This window comes from Castanea sativa, chromosome 8 (genome assembly GCF_040712315.1).
Source record: "Castanea sativa cultivar Marrone di Chiusa Pesio chromosome 8, ASM4071231v1".
Taxonomy (NCBI): Eukaryota; Viridiplantae; Streptophyta; class Magnoliopsida; order Fagales; family Fagaceae; genus Castanea; species Castanea sativa.
The window spans coordinates 13,777,329-13,801,977 of record NC_134020.1 but is presented as its reverse complement, the minus strand read 5'-3'; the positions used below and the strand labels follow the sequence as shown (position 1 = coordinate 13,801,977).

The 24,649-nt window shown below is 34.9% G+C and overlaps 2 protein-coding genes across 2 annotated transcripts; one reads left to right on the top strand and one right to left on the bottom strand.

Annotated features, from left to right (window-relative positions):
* Window positions 1-2,427: 2,427 nt before the first annotated feature.
* Window positions 2,428-3,431, bottom strand: LOC142608313 (uncharacterized). Its single transcript, XM_075780065.1, has one exon. The coding sequence runs from the start codon at window positions 3,256-3,258 to the stop codon at window positions 2,701-2,703; it is 558 nt and encodes a 185-aa protein (XP_075636180.1). The 5' UTR covers window positions 3,259-3,431; the 3' UTR covers window positions 2,428-2,700.
* A 7,083-nt stretch (window positions 3,432-10,514) lies between these two features.
* LOC142605897 (uncharacterized) lies at window positions 10,515-11,732 on the top strand. The gene is made up of 2 exons (XM_075777323.1): window positions 10,515-10,613; window positions 11,289-11,732. The coding sequence occupies exons 1-2, from the start codon at window positions 10,515-10,517 to the stop codon at window positions 11,730-11,732; spliced, it is 543 nt and encodes a 180-aa protein (XP_075633438.1).
* Window positions 11,733-24,649: the final 12,917 nt, after the last annotated feature.

Below are 24,649 nucleotides of genomic sequence, written 5' to 3'. Positions count from 1 at the left end.
GAGAAAGGGTTAAGAGAAAAAAGGAATAAGAACTTACAGACTTGAAGTTGTGCGAGTTTCCACGGAGTTGTGTTGACAAAAGGTGATTGCTGATGTTTTGATGGGATTAGTCTCTAGAGAAATAAATGAAGGCGCAGGTTCCCGAAGCGTCACGACGTGTGAGAAGCGGCCTCGAAATTATATTTGTCCCGCCCAAATTTTCATGGAATGATAAGGACCGTTGGATGTTCATCTCACCGTTGAACGTGGGGGACAAGGTATAACTTACAGTAATAAATGCGCGCGTTTTTGAAAATAAAACCGCCAAGTGTCACCCTCCGGAACGCGAAACGGTTTTCACACGTGTGGTTATTTGCAGAAAGTGTGGAGGAGGTGTTCGTTGGATCAAAACCCTATTTTTCTCCTCGGATGATGAAAAATAGAGTTTTGAGGGGCTATTGTGGGGAGTAAAAGGGCCCAAATGGGCATATGGGCCTTTGGGCTGTAACATGGAGGGCCGACCTGCTCCAGGGTTAAACTCTATGAGTCGGCCCATACGCCGAGGGTCTGAGGATACAGCCGAGGACGAGATTCTCCTCGAAAAAGTTCTAGAGAATTCAAAGTTTCATTATGAAGGTCAAAGCACAACTCTGGAGAGACCAGTGGTTAAAAGGGGACATCCTGAATCTTCTAGATGCACCAGTATTAAAGAAAATATCAAGAATAAAGGCTGCCACCTCCGCATTAAAGGCTCTGCACCTACCTCCCTGGCTGCATTAATGGAGAGGTGACCCCTGAACAGTGAGGTGGAAACTTCTAGTCACAGTTCAAAAAGTATCAGGGAATGAAGTATAAAAGGGGGGTAAAGGCCAAAGAAAAGGGGGATCGGAAAACTAAGAAAGAAATTAAGAACTTGTAATTTTGAAGGAAGAAAGAGAAATAATAAAGAAATAGTCCTCGGCTTGAGTCCGAGGAGACCCATTTGTCATTATCGTTCTTTATTTACTTGTGATTGCTTATAAAAGTCTGTTATCAAGATCCCAGCATTTCTAACATAGGTTTAAAGCCCACACTCTACAAATCTTATTATTTAAGGCTCATTGGGCCTAAGCCCGTAATTGTCTTTGGGTCCAGGTGCAATTGTGCACTTACAACTACATAATGTGAAGATAAAACCATCAAATGTGTAAAAAAATAATAAAACTACTAAATATGACAAAAGAATTGACAAGATGCCTACAGTGAATATCGTACCCTTTATTTTTAGGCACATAAAATTATCCCTAAAGTGTTACTCAATTTTCTTTTCGTACTTCTGCATCAATGATTTGCCCAAAAATAGAAAGAAGAAAGGCCGCCTACAAAACCTGTAAAATGAGAGTTTATAGTGGTATTTTGATGACTATGCAAGTTAGAGCAAGAGTCTCCTACATCATCATCTATCTGGTAGACCAGTGCAACACTTCATTGATTGACAGCTTGGTGGTGGCTATGAGAACAAAGGAAAAGCGTCAATGAGGTAAGGACGCAAAAGTGGAGGAAGATGGGAAAGTAGGTGTACCAACATGTGTTGGGCCAGCTTAAACCAAGAGGGAGCCCATATCTGTGCCTTGCTCAAAGGGAATGAATCAATCTGGTCGGCATGGGACCTCATTTGTCGTTCATGGTGGTGGCCTGACAGACGGTGCCACGGCATTCATAAAATAAAATAATAAATGTATTGTTGATGGGATTTTTTAAGGGGCATTTCCGACATTTAATTGATGTCTGCATCAAAATTATTATCTTTATCTTAAACGTATTTTACCCTATGATTTATAACTGAAAACGTTATTTATAATCACATTTCAAGTTTTAAAAATACGTAAATCATGTTTTCAGTTATAAATCACAATATGTTTTGTAAAACAAACAGTTATCACTAAAACATTAGTGTAGGAGATGAGGGAAAAAAAATGCAATACTTTTTTTTTTTCTTTTAAGATAACATTTTGGAGGGTTAGCTTCTTATTGAACTTGGAGGGTTAACTTAGGGCCCAATCATCAAGGGATGTTAATTTGTGCTTTACATTTTGCAGTAATTAGATGCCATAATTCTAATTATTAGACCCAGAAAAGTTATCTAAAGGTTATGGATACATACACGATATATCATGGCAATTATGTCATTATGGTTAAATTGGCTTTAGCTTCTGAAACATCACACTTTTTTACACCCTCTTTCGAATGAAGTACCACCAGATTAAAGTAATATCCAAACTTTTTTTTTTGGCAACTTTGTTTTTTTCTCGAACTTAATAATATCAACCTCCCCATATTATACTATATAGTTATCAATTCACTTTATTTTTGGGGGGGGAGGGGAATCAATTTGATCATAGATCATTTATCAAAAAAAAAAGAAAAAAATTGATTACAGATCTAAGGTACTGAACACCTCAGACCCAGTTGAACAAGAATAATAGATTCGTCCAAGTGGTTCATGAATCATGATTTCACGAAATGAGAGAACCAGTTCCTGACAAATTAACGCATTTTAGAACCATATCTCCTAACCCTACATATGTTCCTTTAGCTTCCTTTTTAAAAATTCAAAAAATAAAAAGGAAAAACAAAATAAAAATCTAAAAAAAAAAAAAATTTACAACTTCTCCATCGTATAATATTCCGTCGGACTGAAACGATTCGCTTTGAATTTTTTTTTTTTTTTTTTTTTTGGTTCTACTGTGCCGGCAATGTTTCATGCCGCCACGTGGGATCCGAGAAATCTGACAAATCGAAATAGACATCGGAATACTCGAACAGCCCGTTAAACTCCACGTACGCGTTACTATTGTTATAACCATCCCCAGTTCCCAACTCGAACGAATCAAAACTCGGGATCTGGTCCTCAAACCCCCAAAACTCGCCGATTCCAGACGAGTCGGACGAGACTCGGATCAACTCAGTCTCCACCACGTTCTTAACCTCCTCGCTCGAAGAAGGTGGAAGGCCAAGCTCGTCGTCGGAAGCCTCTAAAAGGTACCCAAGATCCGGCTGAGACTCGCTGGAATCTGACGTGAGGTCAACCACCGGCACCGGCGAAGAAGATATCTCTTCCTCGAAACTCTTCATGAGCGAGTCAAGCTCTTGAATCGTGGGATTGGGATCCGAGTCGTCGAGAAAATCAAGAAGGTTTTCTCTGAGTCGCTTCACCTCGGGTGAGTCTAACTCGGACGACTCGACCGAGCCATCTCGTACCCGCTTCTTGTTATTGTGGTCTTCAACAAAGGTGGACATTGTGAGAAAGTAGAATTGAAGATTAAAAAAAAAAAAAAAAAGATTGGATTGGGCAGACACGAATAATAATAATATGTGAGGAAGTGGTGGTGAGATGTGCTAAAGCAAAGAAGATTGTTATATAGGGGGACAAAGTAGAGAGAGAGAGAGAGATGAAGGCGCGTGGGGATCGAATACTTAGGCCATCACGGACGTCTTGCCTCCTTATTTGTTTTTTTCCACGACTTTTTTTTTTTTTTTTCCGTTTTCTGATTTCGTGTCGGGCTTCTAATTTTATTCTTATTAAACTGCTTTGAATTTGGTCTTCAAGTCCGCTTTAGTGGATTTGGGGCCCACATGCTTAGTCAATCACGGCCTAAACTTTTCTTTTATTTTATCTTTTTTTCCTCTTAAATCTTTCTTTTGTCTTTGGCTCTTTCTTTTGGCTCGGCTCGGCTGAGAAGGTTGTCTTGGGGGTAGTGTTTTTTACAAGGGATTTTGGTAATATATGCCTTTAAGGTACACAATAATTTATCAATTTTGAAAAAAAAATTTGAAAATTGAAAAGATTTTGACAGTTTTTTCAATTTTCAAAAATAAATGAGTTAATGTATACCCTTAAGACACAGACACCATCCGAATATAATTTTAGTTTTATAAATAGTCATTACCTTTTTAAATTATCATAGGTAAGAGAAGATTCCTCCAAACACAATTTAGTCCTAATTATCATAAGTCATTCTTTTTTAAAATGTATCATTGTCTATTTCTATGTGCTAAAATACAAATTACAGTTATTAATTAATCCAAAGTTCAATTTAGTCCTAATTTTCGTTTCAACCAAATAAATTTCTTTCAAATTCAATTCAGTATTTTTGCCCCTCCTAATATAATATGTTGTTAAGTTTCATTATAAAACAGAATTGTTTTGCTTGTGATCAAATTTCATAACAATGTTATTTTAGGAATACTTAATGATAAGGACAAAGCTTGGTTTCAAATTAGTTTGAAGTTATCTTTTTTAAACCTAATATTATGCAATGATTTTAATACTATATGTAAGGACCAAAGATTTTGTCCCTTAGGCCCACTTAGAATAGTGAGCTTGTAGAGTTCAACTGAGGACCAAATCAATATATTTGTTAGAAAGGGAATCAAACAACAAGGGAGGGCTTAGCTCGAGGATCAGAATAAAGGAGGAAGGTCATGTTTAATAAAATATATAAGTCAATACATTAACATATGTATGCCTGAGGAGGCCAAAGTTCCTCAAATAAAAGTATTGTTCATGCTATTCTCTCTATGATCTTTTTACATGCTCTCTCTCTTTTTTCCAACCCCCCACTATTTGATAAACTTCTTCTCCTTATATACTCTCTCTTTCTCCACATCTTGGCCATCCATTACTTCATAACCAACCTCCTCTTACGACACCTGTCCCCTTTTCCATTTGAAGAAGGTGGTGGAAGGAGTCTGCTTAGCTGTGACTTGCACTATTCAAATCACTTCTTCATCAATGCAGCTGACAAAGTTATTGTCCACCATTTAATGCGGTCAGGAGGCTAGATGCAGGGTATTCAATGCAGAGGCCACAGACTACCCCAAACTAGAAACTTCCCCCCTTGACCTTTGGTTCCCACTTTGTATGCCTTAGAGTACTTTTGATTCATCTCTACACCTCCCTAAGCAACCCTCCTCCTCGGACCTGTGGCCCGTGGCATTGTCACCCCACACTACGATTCTTAAACTTCATCCTCAGTCCTTGGGCCCCCACACTATATATATATAAACAAGTTATGTATTTTTTTTCTTTTTAGAAAGTTTCAACTTATATAAGTAAAACTACAAATTAATGGTCTTTTCAATCACCACATCATAATTGGAGTAATATAGTTCCAAATCAATTTGGAACCAAACTTTTTCCTACCAAAGATTAATTTAAAGTGGAAAAAAGAACTAGGGTTGTCCAAGAAATCTGACAAACCGACCCACTTGAGTGACTCGATTGGAAACGATCCAATTTAATGGCTATGGTGGTAGGTAGTGGGTGGGTGGGTGGCTTTAGAATTTGATTCCGACAAGTTGAGTATCAGTTTCTCTCCTCCAACACTCGAACGAACCAACTCGATTGAAAACCCAACCAAACACCAGTGAAATTTCATTTAGATTTCACAAGATCTTGCCAAATTTGGTGATTTTTCCACTAGATCTACGCGAGGTTTAGCTAATCCATTGATAGATCTTGCTAGATTTGGTGAGACTTCCATTGGATCCGACAAGATCTCATTTGATCTTCACCTTTATTCTGTCAAAATCACGATCACCACCACCTCTCTCAGGTTTTGACCAAAACTGATCCAATCGTGGAACAACTAACTTAATTTGACCTGTTAAAATTATCAATCAGCGATATGCCCTCGCCCTCTGTTCTGCCACCTGTTAAAATAAAGTCGAGTTTGGGTAGAGCCTGAACTTGATTTGAGTTGACCTATAGACAACTCTTAAAAGTACTACATTGAATAAAAGTTAAAGTTATAAAATTGAAATGAATAAATTAAATATTATTTAAATTGAATTTTTGGTAAAATTAGAGGTTTTTTTTTTTTTTTTTGGGTTAATGAAGGTGGATAGACATTGTGGTAGTTGGTGACTTGGGAGTTGTTTGTTTGGTAGGAAAATAAGTAAGGGTATTTTGGTCAAGTTAGGCTCGTACTTTATAGAAATGGATCAGATAAATTAAAATGGGATTCGACAGGGTGGGGGAGATCATTTTTCCATAAAAGGATTAGGTTGACGAAAGTTGTAGGTAATTGATTGCGCATTACTCCGAATATCTTTTATGGGGGGGCTGGTGATGATGATGATGGGCACTCACTGTAACTGAAACTGAAAGGATAGATTTATGGTAAGTGGTGTCACATGAACGAATATTATATTGCACATTTAAAACCTTTCTAACGTCTAATTTCTAAATTCTGACAGATATTGTCATATGAAAGCAAATCACCCAGCTCATTGTATTTGCTTCAGTTCATTATTTATTTCCCAAATTTAAAACAACTCCTTTCTTTTAGTCTTCCTCAGCTGATAACTTCTTCACAATAAATACCATGAAAAATTATATGTATATATATTTAGAGCAGATTTGGTATACATTAATAAATACTATAATAAAATAGCTATTACACAAAAATAACCATCAATTGTTTAGTTGTGTTTTTATAAATAGCTATTTTTTAGTAATAGTTATTCTTTAAAATGAAGAATATTTGTTTTTTCTCAATATGGTTTAATTGTTATTCTTTAATCTACCTAATTAACTATTAAAACAAAAATGGGATAAGAGAATAATAAGAAGGTGGCAGAACGTATTTGTGAGACAGTGGGGGAGGTTCAAAAGTCTACGGGGAGGTGAATGAGGATGGTGGTAACTTCATTCGAGTTCGTTCCATTATGTCGTGGGAGGGTAGTCACACTTGAAAGTGGGGAAAAAAGATGGGTTGCATTCAAGTATGAACGTTTGCCGAATCTGTGCTACTGGTGCGGCAGATTAAATCATGATGACAAGAGCTGCGAACGTTGGATCCAGAGCAAGGGTATGTTACCGGTGTCAGACCAACAATTTGGACCTTCTCTTAGGGCCTCACCTTATCGGGCAGCAGGGAAAGGAGTAGTCTATGTGCCTGGGTATTATGAACGAGACTCTGCTCGCTCAACAGGGAGTGGTACGGCGGAGACTGGGAACGAAGGGAGGAAGACAGCAAGCTCGGCGGAGGGCAGCAGTGCTGACGTGGTGCACATGGACGTTACTTCAGTTAAAAATTCTGAAGTTATTCACTCATCAATTCTGCCCTCAATCACTTAGCTGGATACGGTTTCAATGCCCACAATTATTGAGGAGTTAGTGTTGCTAAAATCCACGCCAATCATCAATGAGTCCAACTCAATTACTGCACCTTCTATTTCGGTGGAGGAAATATAGGAGGAGACGTTTTTGGCAAAAATAAAGGAGAATAATGAGGCATTATTGGCACGGACAATTAAACCCAATATGGCATCTACCAACCAGCTAGCACAGAAACGTAGGATTAATGCAATCAATAGTCCTGATAAGGAAAAAATCTCCTTGCCAACTAATGGGGTAACGGAGTCAACAAGAGTTAATGATGCTGAGGTGGCAGGGATGCAGAAGCCAACGCCGCACCAGGAGCAAAGGAAGGCAGGGCAGAATGAAGATACGACCAAAAAAGTTTGGGAAGAGAAGCAAGTACGGAAGCAAGCAACTTGGAAAAGGGTTGGCAACAGGCTATGCACTGAGGTAGAATCTTCCATACCCGTGGAAGGACAATCAAAAAAGAGATCCATTGATGGTACAGAGATCCCTAATGGTTTACCCAACAAAAAATGTGGGGTTGCTGTTGGAGATGAAGTTGCAAAATCTGAAGTGGTAGAGGCTGAGCATCAGCCCTGCCAGTCACAATGAGTCTTTTAGTGTGGAATTGTCATGAGCTTGGGAACCCACGAACAATTCGAGAGCTTGGAGATTACATCCGGGCAAAAAATCCTTCTGTTATGTTCTTAGCCGAAACATGGACAGATGATGCTAAGCTCGATATTGCACTACGGAATTTGATTTCAATAATAGGTGGTCAGTATCAAGTGAGACTCAAGGGGGCGGTTTGGTGCTTTTGTGGAAGGATTCAATAAATTTAACTCTAGTTGACTCCTCCAAATACTTCATTGATGCCTTTATCGATAGACATACAGAACAAGCTTGATGTTTCACTGGCTTTTATGGAGAACCAGTAACATGGAGGCGGCATAAGGCATGGTCGAAGCTCAGTGCTTTGAATACATACCCTACTATCCTATGGCTTTGTGCGGGTGACTCTAATGAGATTACTAGGCAAGATGAGAAAATTGGTGGAGCACCAAGGAATCATAATCAGATGCAATTGTTTAGAAATACCATTGATGAGTGTGGTTCATGGACCTGGGGTTCATCGCTCCAAGATTTACATGGAGCAAGTATTTTACAAATGGCCAATCTATTTGGGAGCGGCTTGATCGAGGTTTAGCCACAAACTCATGGTTCTTGAGATTTCCAAGAACTCAAATCCATCACCTTCCTTGTTTGTCATCTGATCATTGTCCATTACTAATAAATCCATCAGGTATTGATCTGCCTTCTCAGAAAAAAAAAATTTCGTTTTGAAGAAATGTGGCTCTCTGATAGCAGGTGTGGGGAAGTTGTGGAGGCAACATGGTATTCATGTGTTGATAATGATTTGGATAGAGCTGTGATCAACAAGGTAAAGCAATGTGAGAAAGATTTGACATGGTGGAACCATAACATTTTTGGCAATGTCAAAAGGGAGCTGAATAAAAAGAAAAAACAATTAAGGGAGGAGGAAGAATTGGCTATTATAAGTGGAGATAATACTCGGGTAAAGACCTTGAAGGGGAAGATAAACACTTTGTTGGACCAAGAAACAAGAATGTGGAAGCAAAGGGCTCGGATTCAATGGTTGAGTAAGGGGGATGGCAACACCAAGTATTTTCACACACGGGCATCTCATCGTTTCAGGAAAAATAGCTTGCTTGGTATATATGATTCGGCCAATGTTTGGATGGAGGATGTGGAGAACATTGCAACCATTATTACAGCAAGTATGAACAGCCAATTAAATGAACAATTTAATGCCTCTGAAGTTGCTGATGCCTTGAAACAAATGGGACCTTTGAAAGCTCCTGGGCCTGATGGAATGCCTCCTTTGTTCTTTCAGCACTATTGGCCAATGGTGGAAGGTGATATAACACAATCTGTGCTAGCTTGGCTGAACTCAGGTACTTTACCTCATCCTTTAAACCACACCCACATCACACTTATTCCCAAGAAAAAAAGCCCAAAATACGTGACAGATTATTGCCCCATTAGCCTGTGTAATGTCCTTTACAAATTATTTTCCAAAGTCTTAGGCAACAGATTAAAAAAATTGCTCCCTTCAATAATCACTGAACACCAATCTGCCTTTGTCAAAGACCGTTTTACAACAAATAATATTTTGATTGCTTTTGAAACATTACATTGTATGAAAAATTATAAAGTTGGATCCTCTGGTTACATGGCCTTGAAACTAGACATGAGCAAAGCTTATGATCGAGTTAAATGGAATTTTTTGGAGAAACTGATGATGAGGATGGGCTTTAATGAAAGATAGGTGGGTCTGATTATGACTTGTGTAAAAACTGTGACTTACTCAGTGTTAGTCAATGGTGAACCTAAAGGGCTTATTACTCCGTTAAGAGGTATTAGACAAGGGGACCCCCTCTCCCCTTTCCTATTCCTTCTTTGCATGGAGGGGTTACATGGTCTTATCAAACAAGCTGCAAATAATGGTGATATTAGTGGCTTTGCACTTTATAGACGAGGACCTAAACTCACTCACCTATTTTTTGCAGATGATAGTCTTTTGTTTTGTAGAGCAACCCCTGGGGAGTGTGACAAGGTTATGGATATCCTTTCCAAATATGAGAGTGTATCTGGTCAGAAAGTGAATAGGGAATAGACTGCACTCTTTTTTAGTGGTTCAGTTGATGAAGGATCAAGGCAAAATATTAAAAACATTTTGGGGGTCCAAGAGAAGCATAATTATGAGAAGTATTTGGGTCTCCCTTCTTTGATTGGGAGATGTAAAAAGGCCAGCTTCAATTACATAAAAGAAAGGGTGTGGAGGAAGTTGCAAGGGTGGGAAGGAAAACTCTTATCACAAGCGGGAAGGGAGGTTTTGATAAAGTCGGTAATTCAAGCAATACCTACCTATGCAATAGGGTGCTTCAAACTACCCATTGGGTTGTGTAATGAGATCGAAGTTTTGATAAGAAGGTTTTGGTGGGAGCAACGTGGAGACTCACGAAAAATACATTGGCTCAAGTGGGATGATATGACAAAATCCAAGATGGTTGGGGGATTGGGCTTTCGTGATTTAGCCCTTTACGATGACTCACTTTTGGCTAAGCAAGCATGGAGATTATTACATGAGAAAAATTCACTCTTCTACAGTGTTTTCAAGGCCAGATTCTTTCCAAATTGCTCTCTCATGGAAGCTAAGGAATCAAGTGGAGGATCATATGCGTGGAAGAGTATTCTCTATGGTAGGGATGTGATTGAGAAAGGTGTAAGATGGAGAAAAGGTGATGGCTGCTCGGTTAAGATTTGGCAGCACTAGTGGCTGCCAATCAAACATCCAACCCGAATTTCCTCACCCCTTGAGTCTATGGAAAATGCAATAGTGGACTTGTTGATAGATGCTGATACACGGTCTTGGAATTCAAGTGTCATTGATGGTTTATTGGCCCCAAATGAAGTTGCCTTGGTAAAAAGAATTCCTTCGGCTCGAGTGGCTTGTGCAGATGAGATGTACTAGCCATTCACTCAGCATGGGAACTACACCTGCAAATCTGGGTATCATTTTCTCAAGGAATTACATGATGGTCCCCCTCCAAATGATGTACAATCCGATACAAGCTTCTAGAAAAAGGTTTGGATGCTGAAGGTTCCAAATAAAATAAAGAATTTTGTATGGAGGGCTTGTAAAGATTCCATTCCAACCAAAGTTAATTAGAGACGACGCTCCATCCCCATTCCCACGCTGTGTGATCGGTGCTCGGTTGAGGAAGAAACGGATCTACGTGCATTATGGTCGTGTACAGAATTGGATCAAGTTTGGCCAAGGTTGACAGCTTAGGGTCAGCGAAACAGGACTAGTTTTGCAGATTTCCATGAATTACTCTCATGGATCCTTGACAACCATGGTCAGCCTGAAATCTTTGCGATGACTGCTTGGACAATATGGCACCAACGCAATCAGATTCGACACAATTCGCCAAGCTATAGAACAAATCAGATAGCACAAGTGGCATTGGAAAAACTAAATGAGTTTATTTCCATTCTTTCACAACCAACGTTTGCTCGTCCACAACCCAAGGCAACATGGAAACCACCACCAAGGGGCATCTTCAAACTGAATTTCGATGGAGCTGTGTTTTAGTCAGAGAATAAGAGTGGAGTGGGTGTGGCTATTTGGGACTGCAGAGGGCAGATGATAGCGTCATTATCACAAGTTCTGCCACAAGCCTATGATGCTATGGAGATAGAGGCAATAGCAGCACACCGTGCCTTGGTGTTTGGACAAGAGGTTGGAATAAGTGAAGCTGTGTTGGAGGGTGATTGTCAAGCTGTCATGCAAGCCTTAAAGAATGAAGGGCGTAACTTAGCATCAGTGAGGCCCCTCATCCTTGATGCTCTTAGCCAGTCAGGCACCTATACTAAATTACTTTACTCTCATACTAAGAGAGAAGGTAATAAACTTGCCCATAGTTTAGCCCGGCATGCTATTAATGTCGATGACTATGTAGTGTGGATAGAGGATGTTCCACCACCTTTAATTTCCTTGTACCAAGGTGATTTAGCCAAACTTTCATTAAGACAATAAAATTTCAGGCTTCCTTCTCAACAAAAAAAAAAAAAAAAAAAAGTTCAACAAATAAGTCCGAATTTGGTAAGGATGTCTCCATATTTTACACCATCTAATAAAAGATTGCTACATCAACATTTTACTTAAAATTCAATACATTCTACCACAACTGGTAACATCTCAATAAATTTCTAATTTGGTTAGATTTATATATGGGTATTTGAATTGATTGGGTATGGTTATGCTTATTTTTAAATATGTAATAAGATGATATGATATATTAGGATTAAAAGAGTAAAATATGAGTGTTACATATCTTTACATAATGTAATCTCTTTACTAAATTAATATAAAATTTCAGTTGTTATAAACATAATAATTTTCACCTTTTTACTATTAATGATAGAACTAAATGAGAAAATCAAGAATCTTATAAAACCCCTTTATCTACATTTTTTTTTTCAAAAACAAAAAACTATAAATCCTTTGTTTTAAACTGAATGTTTCCCTTTTTGCTATAGCCACATCGTGTCATACTTTTTTTTTATAAAAAAATTAGTAATTAAAATTTAAAATAAAAAATCAAATACATAACAACTATGAAGCATAAAGAAAAATACTTGTAAACACACGAAGAGGCGATAAGATTTGATGGTCAAGAATGATTAAAATGTGATAACTTTTGATATATTTTATTAATAATTTATAAAGATAGAGAGATTGAAAAATATATGAATCATAGGATAAGAGCGTGGTGGATGAAGAGGAAAAGTGCATGAGTTTTGTATGATAATAAAAAAAACCAATTAATTAAAAAAGACAAATGTTATAAGATTGATATACAACTAGTTAAGCTCTATGGTACTCGTGGGGATAAAAGAACCAAGTAGGAGTATTGGGGCGTGGGCCGTGCCCAAGGATGCCAAGGAGCCCATCAAATAGTAAGATAAGCATGTGGGTTAATGGGCCAAGGACAATGACAAATAACTACGAACAAGTGGTATCTCTTGAGAAGCCAAACTTCCTCGAGAGGCGTTGTAGAGGGTCGAAACTCGGCCACCTAGAGAATATTGTGCAAGAGGTAACCATACTTTTGAGGATGAGCTTTGGAGAAAATAGTCAATAATGAACTAAAAAATATCTAAGAAGAAGACTGCTATCATCACATTAAATATTCTGCACCTAACCAGCTGGCAACATTTATGTGAAAATGACACCTGAATAGTAATATCTAGCCTTACAGTTACACACAAAGTTTCCAGGATGTCTCTGATGGAACAAGCATCCAAGAGATTACTTATACAATCTACAGGTGGAAGGTTGGGATTGAAAAAGAGTAGGACTATATAAAGAAAAGGCCCCCATGAGAAACAAGGCAAGTAATCACTGGAAAAACAAACAAAACTGAGAGAGAATACCTTGTACTTAGAAAAAAACTTGAGTATATACAAGAACCACTTATCCTTGGACTTGACTAAGGAGTGTCATTACCATATTGTATTTTTCTTATTGATTTAATCTCCTTCAATTGAGGCCCATATTTGATTTGATGAAACGTTCTTTCTTGTAAGATCTACTCTTTAACAAATATATTGTGTTGGGCTTGCTGGGCTTTCCTTAACTGTTCACAAGTGGAGGGTCCTTACAATACCAAATGTTAGGCTATTAAAAAACAACACATTTATAAAACGAGTGGAGTTGAAATAATAATGTTAAGATTTTTAAGTGAAAATACAAAAAAAGATATTATCAAAAATGGCAAAATCCTCTTAAAGATCGATGTAGCCCAAATCTCTATTGATGAAAAGATGTGGAAAATTCGGTTGAAATGGTTTGGTCATGTTCAGTGATAGCAATTAATGTACCAATAATAAAAAAAGTGAGTTGATTGAAGTTAAGAAAACAAAAGTAGATAGGGAAAAACTAAATATAACATTAGTAGGAATAATTAAAAATACCTTGTTAATCAAAGAAATAACATAAAATATATAAAATATTGATTTTAGATGAAATATAATGAAAAAAAATTACATGTGGCCAACATTAGAGATTCATAATTGATTCCATGATATTAAAGACTAAGGGCTAGTTTAGATGGAGGGAAAAAGGAGAAAAAATAGAATAAAAGTAACTAAAAATAAGTTAATTTTAGATTAATTCTATTCAACTTTACTCGTTCATTTTCACAATTCCCATAAGGTTTTGTATTGGTCGGTGTTGTCGTACTCGACTGTTTTATCTTCCTGAAATTGAAGGTACAGCGCGAAGGCTCTAGCTCTGAACAAATGGACAAGTTACCTATATTTTGGATATTTTGGCTGGAAGATGAAACGGGGAGGAAATGAAGAAAGACAAAAATCAATTGTGCTTACCTGATCCGTACCAAGGGAAAAAAATAGTGCATAGTGGAACTGTTTTTTTTTTTGATGGGGGCATAGAGGAACTGTTACCTCTAATAAGAAAGCAAATTAAAATCTAAGCAAATTTTTTCTTACATCCCTATCTTATCTGATGTCATTTCTCCACATTTATTCTATGGGAATTGTGGATCAACAGAATATACCAAAAGACACCGGCAGGTAAGAATTTTTAGGTTGGCTATTCTTTCGTATGCGTGAAGATTGGATGGGACTAGAGTATCTCCTATGCGTGTATAATTTATGAAAAGTGCAAAAAGGTATATCAATTATGCGGTTCTCTTATATGCACACGACAGCATAGTATTTTAAAAGTTAATACGTTAATATATAATATTTAAAAGAATATCATGTGCAAGGGCAGGGTCTGGATCATAAGCCTAAAAGATAAAAGGATTAAAATTCAAAAAGTCCAATACAAAGAATTTAAAGAGAATAAACTAAAAACTAGACTTCAATGAATAAAATAACGCTCACAATAGATTAAAAATGGTAAGAAAACAAAGAAAAACAAGTTTTTTGCAAAGAAATCCTTCTTCAGCAAAGTTCGAGAAGAATAGTTATTGAATATATTTTTTTTAGACTTGAGTACAATTACTGTTCTCAGTGTTACAATTATTTTTTTTTTCCTACAAATTTTCAGATGCCCTCGTATAATGGTGTTTTTCTTTCTTATATTCCCTTCTTTTGCTTCATCTCCACATTCCACATGTAAGTGAAGTTGCTTGCTTTGATTCTTGTCCTATTAGTACATTCCTAAAGTTTTTGGAAGTAGCTGTAAGGCTGAATATCTCTATTCAGGTATCACTTCCACATTAATGCGGCCAGAGAGTTAGCTGCAGAACCTTTAATGCGGAGGTAGCAGCTTTCTCTTAAATATTTCTTAGCTTCCATTTATCTTATTCTCTCCTGATGTTTATCCATACTAATGGAATTGTCCAGAGTATTGCCTTGACAGCAGATCAAACCTTTTGACATCTGCTTTGCCAAACCAATGAGGCATTTCTACTCAGACTACCTTCCCAAACCCTCATGGTCAAAACCTTCTATAATTCACTGATTTGTACTTCTTCACTAAAGCCTACTTGTTCTCGGATTAGCAAATGTTCTCGGACAAGACTCACGGCCCAATATACATTCCTAGTCCTTCTATCCCTACATCATGTGATCAAGAATTTTTTAGTTTAACGAGCATTTTTTATGTTTTTTTTTATATTTTTTATGAAGATTTTTGGGATTTGAATTTCCCATTATTGTTGTTACTATTAAATTTATTGAGGGAACTGCATTATGTCACATATTTCCCTCTTTTTTTGTCTTTTTTTTAGAGGCTTTGATTAGTCTGTAAGGTAAATAAAATGAGTGTATAATCTAAAAGTAATATATTAAATAAAATTTTATTTTTTGCTAAATATATTTTCCTTTTTATAGTAGGAAACAAGTTAATGGACAAAGACATCAATGCTTGCAGTTAACATCTTAAAACAAATAATACATCTCTATCCTTGGTGATTCATTACTTATATTTTTGGTTTACTTAACCTTTTTTTTTTTTTTGTTGTACCTGGAATATTGTTGAAAGTTAAAAAACTTATTCAACTTAATTTTTATGTCATTTTTTTAAAGTCAAAACAAATAAATTTAAGTTACAATGTTACGATGTAATTAATTTACTCTAAATTTTAGTTAATTTTTTTTACAGTGTTTTAGTAGTAATGTTTAAGTTATTTTTTCCCTTGATGATTTAGTAATGCTTAGTTCTTTATAACAGGTATGCTTAGGAGCGCACACAAGTTGAGTTCAATCATATCCTCTCCATAATAGCACATGATCGGATTGTATTAAGTCTTAGAGCCCATCAGATATTCTAAAAATATGTCATTTTAACACATCAAAAAGACCACTTTATTATTTTAACACATCATTTTACAATATACCTTACATCATTCCAATTCTATTCATTAAAATAATATATATATAACACATTAAAATAATATTTTCTTAAAATTCATCCCAATACAAAACAGTAGCCACCTAGCAAGCAACAACCACGGCCCACCGCTGTTGGTGACGACAGAGGGTGAGGATAAGGCTAATCAAGTGGCAACACATGGGGAGGAGAAGACGGTGATTTCTAGGTTTTGTTTGTGTGATCTACAACCCGATGAGGTGGCAACAAGGTGGAGGAGAGGTCAGTGGTTTGGTGGCAGGATTAGTAGCGTATTCTAGAGAGAGGAAGAGAGGCTAGAGTGAGAGTGAGTAATGAAGGGAGGAGAGGCGGCTGGGTTAGAAAGGAAGAGAGGAGAGGTTATGATAAAGAAAAGCAATGGGGAAGAGAGAGAAATTAAGGTCAGAAAGGAGAGAGAGTATAATAAAAAAAATTGCAATTTGTGAACAATACCGTCACAAAATTGAGAATGTACTATTCACTCATGCCAAAATTTTTAGAATTTGAAATACCTGATGAGGGAGTTTTTTTGATATTTGTTGTGTCTAAATGTCAAATATGTGACATTTGGCACACTTGATGGGAATGCTCTTAGAAATCCACACTTGCTGTCAATTGGTGGAGTATGCAGTGTTCTTGAATAAGCCATTCAAAATTTTTTTTTTGGGCTGAATAAAAAAAAAAGGAAAACTACAGTATGGGCCTATCCACCCCATGCCATGAGACAGTAATGAGTAATATCATGTGTACCACATGGGTTTTGTTGGAGCTATCACTTGAACCGGTCTTCTTTAAGTGCTGAGACAAAAACTCCTACCATTAAGCCACACCCAGTGTGGAGACAAGCCATTTAATTAGCTAGTCGATTTGGTTAAACTTGTTTTTACCTCATTGATATGTTGGGAAAACACATGGAAAATACAGTTTTGTATCTCATGGAAAATGCAGTTTTGTATCTCATACAAAAACACACAGCGGAAAGAAACAGATCTACTTCATTCATATAAGATAACATGCAACATCTAAATTTTAGAAACAAAGAACAAGAAGGCGTATCTTGATGCAGCAAAATTCAAAACTTGGGAAGACTTTCAATCTTCACTCCAACTCCATAATGTGCCTAAGATGTGTGGTCTCTCAATCAGTTTTTAACGTACTTGTTCAAGAGAATAACCAAGTATCTTGAGAAAAACTTAATGTTTCTCTTTTAATCATACGTATAAATTTCTGCACTTGGTAGTTATTTTATTTAATAACTCTTATTAAATAAATAACTGATTATTTAATTGAGTTAGCCTTTTGGGCTAGCCTAATTGGGTTTTAGTATGTTGCTTGGAGTGGGACCAAAATGGACAAATAAAGCTCTAACTTCAATGGGCTTTGGACTTATCTGTCAACTCTTGACTAACCCAAAGTTACCATTAATTATATTTAATACCACTATATAAATATAATTACATTCTAGGTCTTATTAATAAATTATATCTCAAGACTTTATTATCTAAACATTTAACCCTTTTATGAAAATATTCGTAGTAATACAAAGTCATAATGTGTAACTGTCACTTTGAAAATTACTACCTCTTGATGCTTGACTATTTGGTTTAATCCTTTAAGTTATTCATATATATTTTATGAAATCTAATTTTATAAAATATAAATTTTAGTAACTCTTTATTAAAGTGGTTAGACCTAACACTCTGAATTACCAAACCCGTTAAATTTATCTCAAATGAATATTTTATATCTCTATAAAGAGACTATGAATTCCATCTTGAAAATATGTGTCTCTTCAACATTACGTGTGGTTGCCCAACATACTGAGGTTTTGACCATTTCTTTAGATTTCACTCTTAATATATTAAAGTAACCTATATTTTATGATCAGGTTCACTATTCCCTTAGGATCGAGAGTTTATATAAATGAAAGTCGTGAGATTTATTATTCATTTGACAGTTATTAATAGAATAATAAATCTCACAGCAGTCCAGTTCAATATGTCTTATACACTTAAAACATATTAACATATTAACTAGAAGTCTTTACTTCCATGATCAAGACAAATTGTTTTAATCGACATGTTATAGTCTTTGCAGATGAAATGTCAAGTTTCATCACCGACTACGAACTAAAATTTTGAGTTTACAAAGAACTTGTGATTTATATCACTTACTATGCATTTCAAGGTCTATATGATAATGTCCAAATATTTATGTTACCATTATTTTAGATAATAATAAAACAATTTTATTAGATATAACATAATGTCATACATAGCATACAATAGGATTTTAAGACACTAATCCTAACATGATAATGGTATATGGGGCAAAGATTTCACCAGATTTGATGGAGATCTCATTAGATCGATGAAAATCTCATTGCCATTGAACATGATATTATTGAGCCTGGACCTTTTGCATCTTTAATTAATCCACTGCTTGGATTGATCAACTTCTAGTTCAAATGGACTCGGATTGAACGAGTCTGTGATTATGGGGTTTGGTTCACGTTGTTTTTTTAATCTTATTAGGCTATTCCTCCTATAAATTTTTATTTATTTAGATTTTAAAATCTAGGCAAAAATGCAAAACAGACCCTCTAATCTTCAGTCTTTTTCATTTCAGTCCTCTAACTTTCAGATTTGTTATTTCAGTCCTTTAACTTTCAATTGTTGTTAATTTGGTACTTCGTTAAACCCCAGTTATGTCTTGCCGTTAATTAAGCCCAAACGATGTCGTTTTTTTTTTTTAAATAAATTTCGGAATTAAAAGAAAATTAAAAAAAGTGATATTAAAAAAATTTCTTGTATTATATTTCTCTCTCTCTCTCTCTCTTTCCTTGACAGCACGATCGACAGCGCTCAGATCGAATTCTGACCAGAGAAAAAAAACCCAAAAATCTCTCCATCTCTCTCCAATTTCAATTCCTCCCAAACCCAAAAAAAAAAAATTATCCAAAAAAAAAAACCCACAAGCTTTTTGCTTTTTTCTGCAAGAATTCAATACCAAAAGCAAAACACAAACTTCGTTCTCCGCTGTCGATTGCGTTCGTCCCCAAAAGAACACTAGGGTTTTTATTGCTGACGTAATAATCACCTCGATTATTTTTCCATTTCATTTCATCGCCGATTCAGGTTTTGTGTTTTTCTCAAATTCCTATCCATTTTCTCAAATTCACTACCTTTCTTCGGTAGAGATATCAGTGGGCCATAGCTCCAAACACATCGAATACGAAGCCAAAGCTTATGCTGATGCACCCACCACCAAATTCGAACTCGACCCACCACTGGTATTCAACCAGGCTACAGAGAACGACGATGAAGATGTTGAAGACTAGCCGACGACGGCGTTTTGTCCTCCTCAGTGGTGTTCAGATCGATTATATAATTATTAAGTGTTTTGAAACAGTAAAGAAGAAGAAGAAGAAGAAAGAGTTTTGTTTGGGAATGAGAGAAATGAAAAAAGTGAGTCCTAATGTAATTGTTTCCCCAATTTCTCTAAGTTAGGGATTTATGTGTGAGATGATTCCTTAGTTTTGACCGAGTAAATGTTTTATTTTTTTCTTTTTTTTTAATATCAATTTTTTTAAAAAATTTTCTTTTAATTCAATTTTTAAAAAAAAAGTCAAAACAACGTCGTTTTGGCTCAATTAACGGCAGGACATAACTGTGGATTAATAGAGTATCAAATTGACAACAATTAAAAGTTATAGGACTGAAATGACAAAACTAAAAGTTAAAGGATTGAAATGAAAAAGACTGAAAGTTAGAGAGTTAATTTTGCATTTTTGCCTAAAATCTATAAATTCCATTTGGTCGCCGATGCACTTTATTACCCAACTCACACTGTACAACATCTTTATTCCATTATTCTCCTTGCAAGTATGCAGAGCACCTAACAATCAAGGGCCCGTTTGGTGATGTTGTTCTAATAACGTTGTTTGTATTTTTTAAAAATATGTGTAAGGAAAAAAATGTATAAAATACATGTAATATTATTTAAACACTGAAAATTTTTGTTTAAACTCACCAAGCAAACAGCCATCAAGAGATTCAAACCACTTGATGCTTTTTTTTCTTTTTGAGTTGAGAAATAGGCTACTTGACACTTTTCTCTCAATCACCCACTTTTTTTTTTATATTTAATACCACCCACTTTGTTGTTCAAACAGTAAAAATTAAAAAGTATTTTATATTGAATTTTGTTGATATGTATTTGAAGGGTACACAATAATTTATTATTTTTGAAAAATTTTTTTTGAAATTGAAAAAATTTTGACAACATTTTTAACTTCCAAATTTTTTTTTAAAAAAATAGATAAGTTAACGTGTATTCTTAGAACACACATTAATCAGATGGTTTAATATTTTATGCCGGAATGGGCGACATCCTGATCCAAAGTCCCCTCGTTTGTACCACCGTACTCTTTCAATATTGTCGGAAACCCCTTCAATACGATACCTTTTTTTTTTTTTGATGAAATACGATACCTTTTCTTTTCATTCACATTTATTTATTTTTTATGTGGGTCGGCATAGGATACGATACCTATTCCAGATCCCCTCACATTTCTTTCACACTAGTGGACCCACCAATATAGTGTACCTTTCCTGGTCCCAGAGCCGAATGGAGAGAGAAAGAGAGAAAGAGAGAGAGAGAGAGGCCTTAGCTCAGCTGGGTCGAGCAGGATCCAGAAGCAACGATCAAAACATTGCATTGATTACACACCTCCCACTTGACATGTCCCACTCAGTCTAACGTAGCCAAGCCGCTGTTTCCACGGTCTGATTTGGTTGTCGTGTCAGCTCTTAACGTTGCCAGGTCCAAAAATTAAATGCCGAATTTGTCAACTTGACCTTCCTTGCACGTTTCCACGTGTCAATCTTTCTAGATTACTACTACTACTATTTTTTCTTCTCTTTAGGCGCCGAAGCTGATTTTTCTTTTTCTTTATTTTATTAAAAAAAAAATTGAGATCTCGAAAGGATTATACGTTTTCCAAAGTGGGGCCACGTGTGTAGTGGTGGATGTCAAAAGCAATCACATGATGCAGGGGATGGTTAGGACATGTTATTGATATCTTGGTTTTCACGAGGAGCATGGTGGGTGTGGACCGTACGTTGCATAATAAATCAACAATATCCGTTTCTAGACTCTTTTTACTATCTTAAAAAAAAACCTACAATTTTATGATATATTTATTTATTTATAAAATATAATTTTACTTCTTATTATCAAATTAAAATATTAATTAAAATATTAATCAATATTTGAGGTGAGTTATAATTAAATTTTATATTTTATTATTTCATTATAAAAAATTTTATAAGTTAAATTAGTCTTTTTGTTAAATATAAATTTTAACAAATTCACCGTTATATTATATTTTTTCCCTTGTATTCTTCATATTTGAAAATTTAAAAAAATACTATCTTTAAAAAAGCCTACAATTCTATAATTTTATTTATAAAGTTTCCACCATTCTTACTATCAAATTAAGACACCAATCAATATTTGATGTATGCTATAATTGAATCCTAAATTTCTTATTCAATTATAAGAAATTTTACCAGTTAAATTAATCTTTTTGTTAGATATAAGTTTTAACGAATCAATCATTAAGTTATATCTATATATATATATTTGTATTCTTCATATTTAGAAAAAAAATTTAAAATAAAAAATTAATAACTATTTCATTAATAAAATGTTTAAATTTTAAATTTTTATAATATAAAATTATGCATAAAAATTTAAATTTTGAATCGATTTAAAAACATTTAATTGACACAAAGTTTGATATCCATGTCAATAATATAAAAAATATGTAATTCAACAGTTAAATTATTGAAATATGTAACAATATTAATTTTTTTAATTAGAAATTGTAGCTATTGATTACAATTAAGTTAAATTATTGAAATATGTAACAATATTAATTAAGTTAAATTATTGAAATATGTAACAATATTAATTTTTTTATTAGAAATTATAGTTATTGATTACAATTAAGTTTATAGTCAAATTTTATTAAAAAAAAAAATTTACGGTATAAATGATTAAATCCCTATTCTAACTTAGTTGATGGAGAAATTTTGGTAGTGCAATTTTTGTATCCTAATATTTGTTACAATTCGAACATGACCAATTATTTAGTAGTTAAAAGAAGAAAATTGTGGGTTTGCACGAAAGTAACTGTGACCGTCAAAGTGAAAAGAATCGAAGGATTTGAGCTTCAAATCTAGCATCCGATGCAAATTAGTTATGGAGTAGATTTAATTTAACGGTTGAGAGAATGAAATCAAAGATGTGTAGTGGAGATGAGTTTGATACTTTTGACTACATGTTAAAGTTATGTCCAAAATGGAATAATAAAAAGTTCAGAAGACATGTGGGAGCAGCTAGGGCCGTACCTAGGTATGAGATCCAATGGGCGATTCCCGAGAAGTACCGTTTGAGATAGTTTAAGAAGCCAAAATGACTGATTGGTGGGAACGTGTCACGGGCTAGGATAGTAGGATTGCTTTACCTCCTCAATCTGTTAACAAATCTTAATTCTCAACCACACCTTTGCCCAGGTCAAGACTCAGATATTCAGAGCTTTTATTTTATTTTTCCTTCTTTTTGCTTTATTATTTTGTTTGCTGTACTGTCAGCTTTGATATTTCCGTCTAAACACTAGTCAGCGCTTTACATCCCACGACAGAGACCACGTTTTTTGAATAAATCTACGGTTTGAAGGGAAAGTGACTAATAAAACTTTTGTTTTTTTTGCCTTTGGGGGTCAGACACTGGCAACTTAAAATTTTGCAATAAAAAAAGAGTAAAGAAAATGTGGCATCTAAAAACTCCACCAATTGATTACAATTTGATAATTGTTAATTCCTATTAAGTTTAATATGAATTGTTTTAAAGGGTTTTACGGGTTTGATGTTCTTACAACCACTCAATAGAGTCCCGCCCTGTGCCATTATTGTGGCTTTCAAATAGAAAGCATGAACCACGTTATATGGATATTTCTATAATGATGAATAATGGAAATTATTGTTTTGCAATAAAAAAAAATGGTGCTGTATCATGTATGGTCGGTGACATAACACTAGTAATGACAATTTGTATTTTCGTGTTGGGTTCGTGTCGTGTTAACTCACGAGTATCTAACTATACGAGTAAATACTAATTCGACATGTTTATTAAATAGGTTAGGATTCCTCAATCTTAACACAACCCATTTATTAAACATGTCAGTCGTGTCGATCTGTTTATCAAAATAAAAAAATTATGAAAATAAATAAATATTTTTAATATAAAATTTAGAATTAATGAGTAACTATATCACAAATAATTATTTAAAATTAAAACATATTTTAATATCACAAATAATCAATCACAATATGTCAAAGAAAATAAATCATAACAACTAATAATTTTATATACCTAGGGTTTGAATGGTATATTGGTAATATGTTTAATTAAACGGGTCAAATGGGTTCCATGAGTTGAATACTAACCCAACGGGTCAAATGTTATTTAATTTTGATTGAATTTTCTCTAAATTTTGACTATTAATATATATATATATATATATATTGTGTGTGTGTGTGTATATATATATTAGTTTTTTCTATTTCAGGTAAATATTATGAAAATTATTGATTTTGTTTGATGTTGAAATCCTTATCATACAATCGTCACATGAAAAACTTGAATATAATATTTTATTTTCAGGTCTTTTTTTTTTTTTTTTTGAAAAGCTAAACCACAATTTTGGCCCTTAAAAAGTTTTGGGTTATGTTTAATTTTAGCATTTATGTTTCAAAAAGTTTATTTTAACCATTTATATTTAATTTCTTTTTCATATTAACCATGTTGTCCAATTGTATTAGGAGTCTAACTATTTATAATATTTTTCTTTCTTCCTAAAGCAATGAAAGTCTTGTATTTCATAACATTTTAAAGTTAGTGTGTATGTATATATGTAAGTGCACAATTTGTACCCGGATCCAAAACGAGTGATGGGCTCAGGCCCAAAGAGCCTTATACAATGAAATTTGTAGAGTATGGGTTTGAAACCTAGGTTAGGGATATTGGAAAGTTGATAAACAGGCTAGAATGCCGCAGGCTAGAATGCCGCAGGCTATGCAAGTAATAGATGAATGTGACAAAAAACCCTCCTCGGACGTAAGCCGATGACACTTTGTATAGCCTTTCTTTCTCTAAACAAAAGATTACAATTTTTAGTTTTCAAAAAAGAGATCCCCCTCTTCTTTCCTCTCTCATCTTCTTATATCCTTCTTCTTCTTCCCTATTTCATCCACGTGTAACACAGATCTTCCTCCTAGATACTTGTCACATCCACCACCTTCTTAAAGTCTTCAAATAATAGCTGGAAGGCTGAATACTACTGTTCAGAGGTCATTTCCCCATTAATGCGGCTAGGGAGGTAGATGCAGGGCCTTTAATGCGGTGGTAGCAGCTTTTTCTTCAGATACTTCTCCCACGTTCGTGCTTCTAACGGGTGCTTGGATCACGCCTTTACCCAACAGACCTTCCAGAATTCAGTCTCT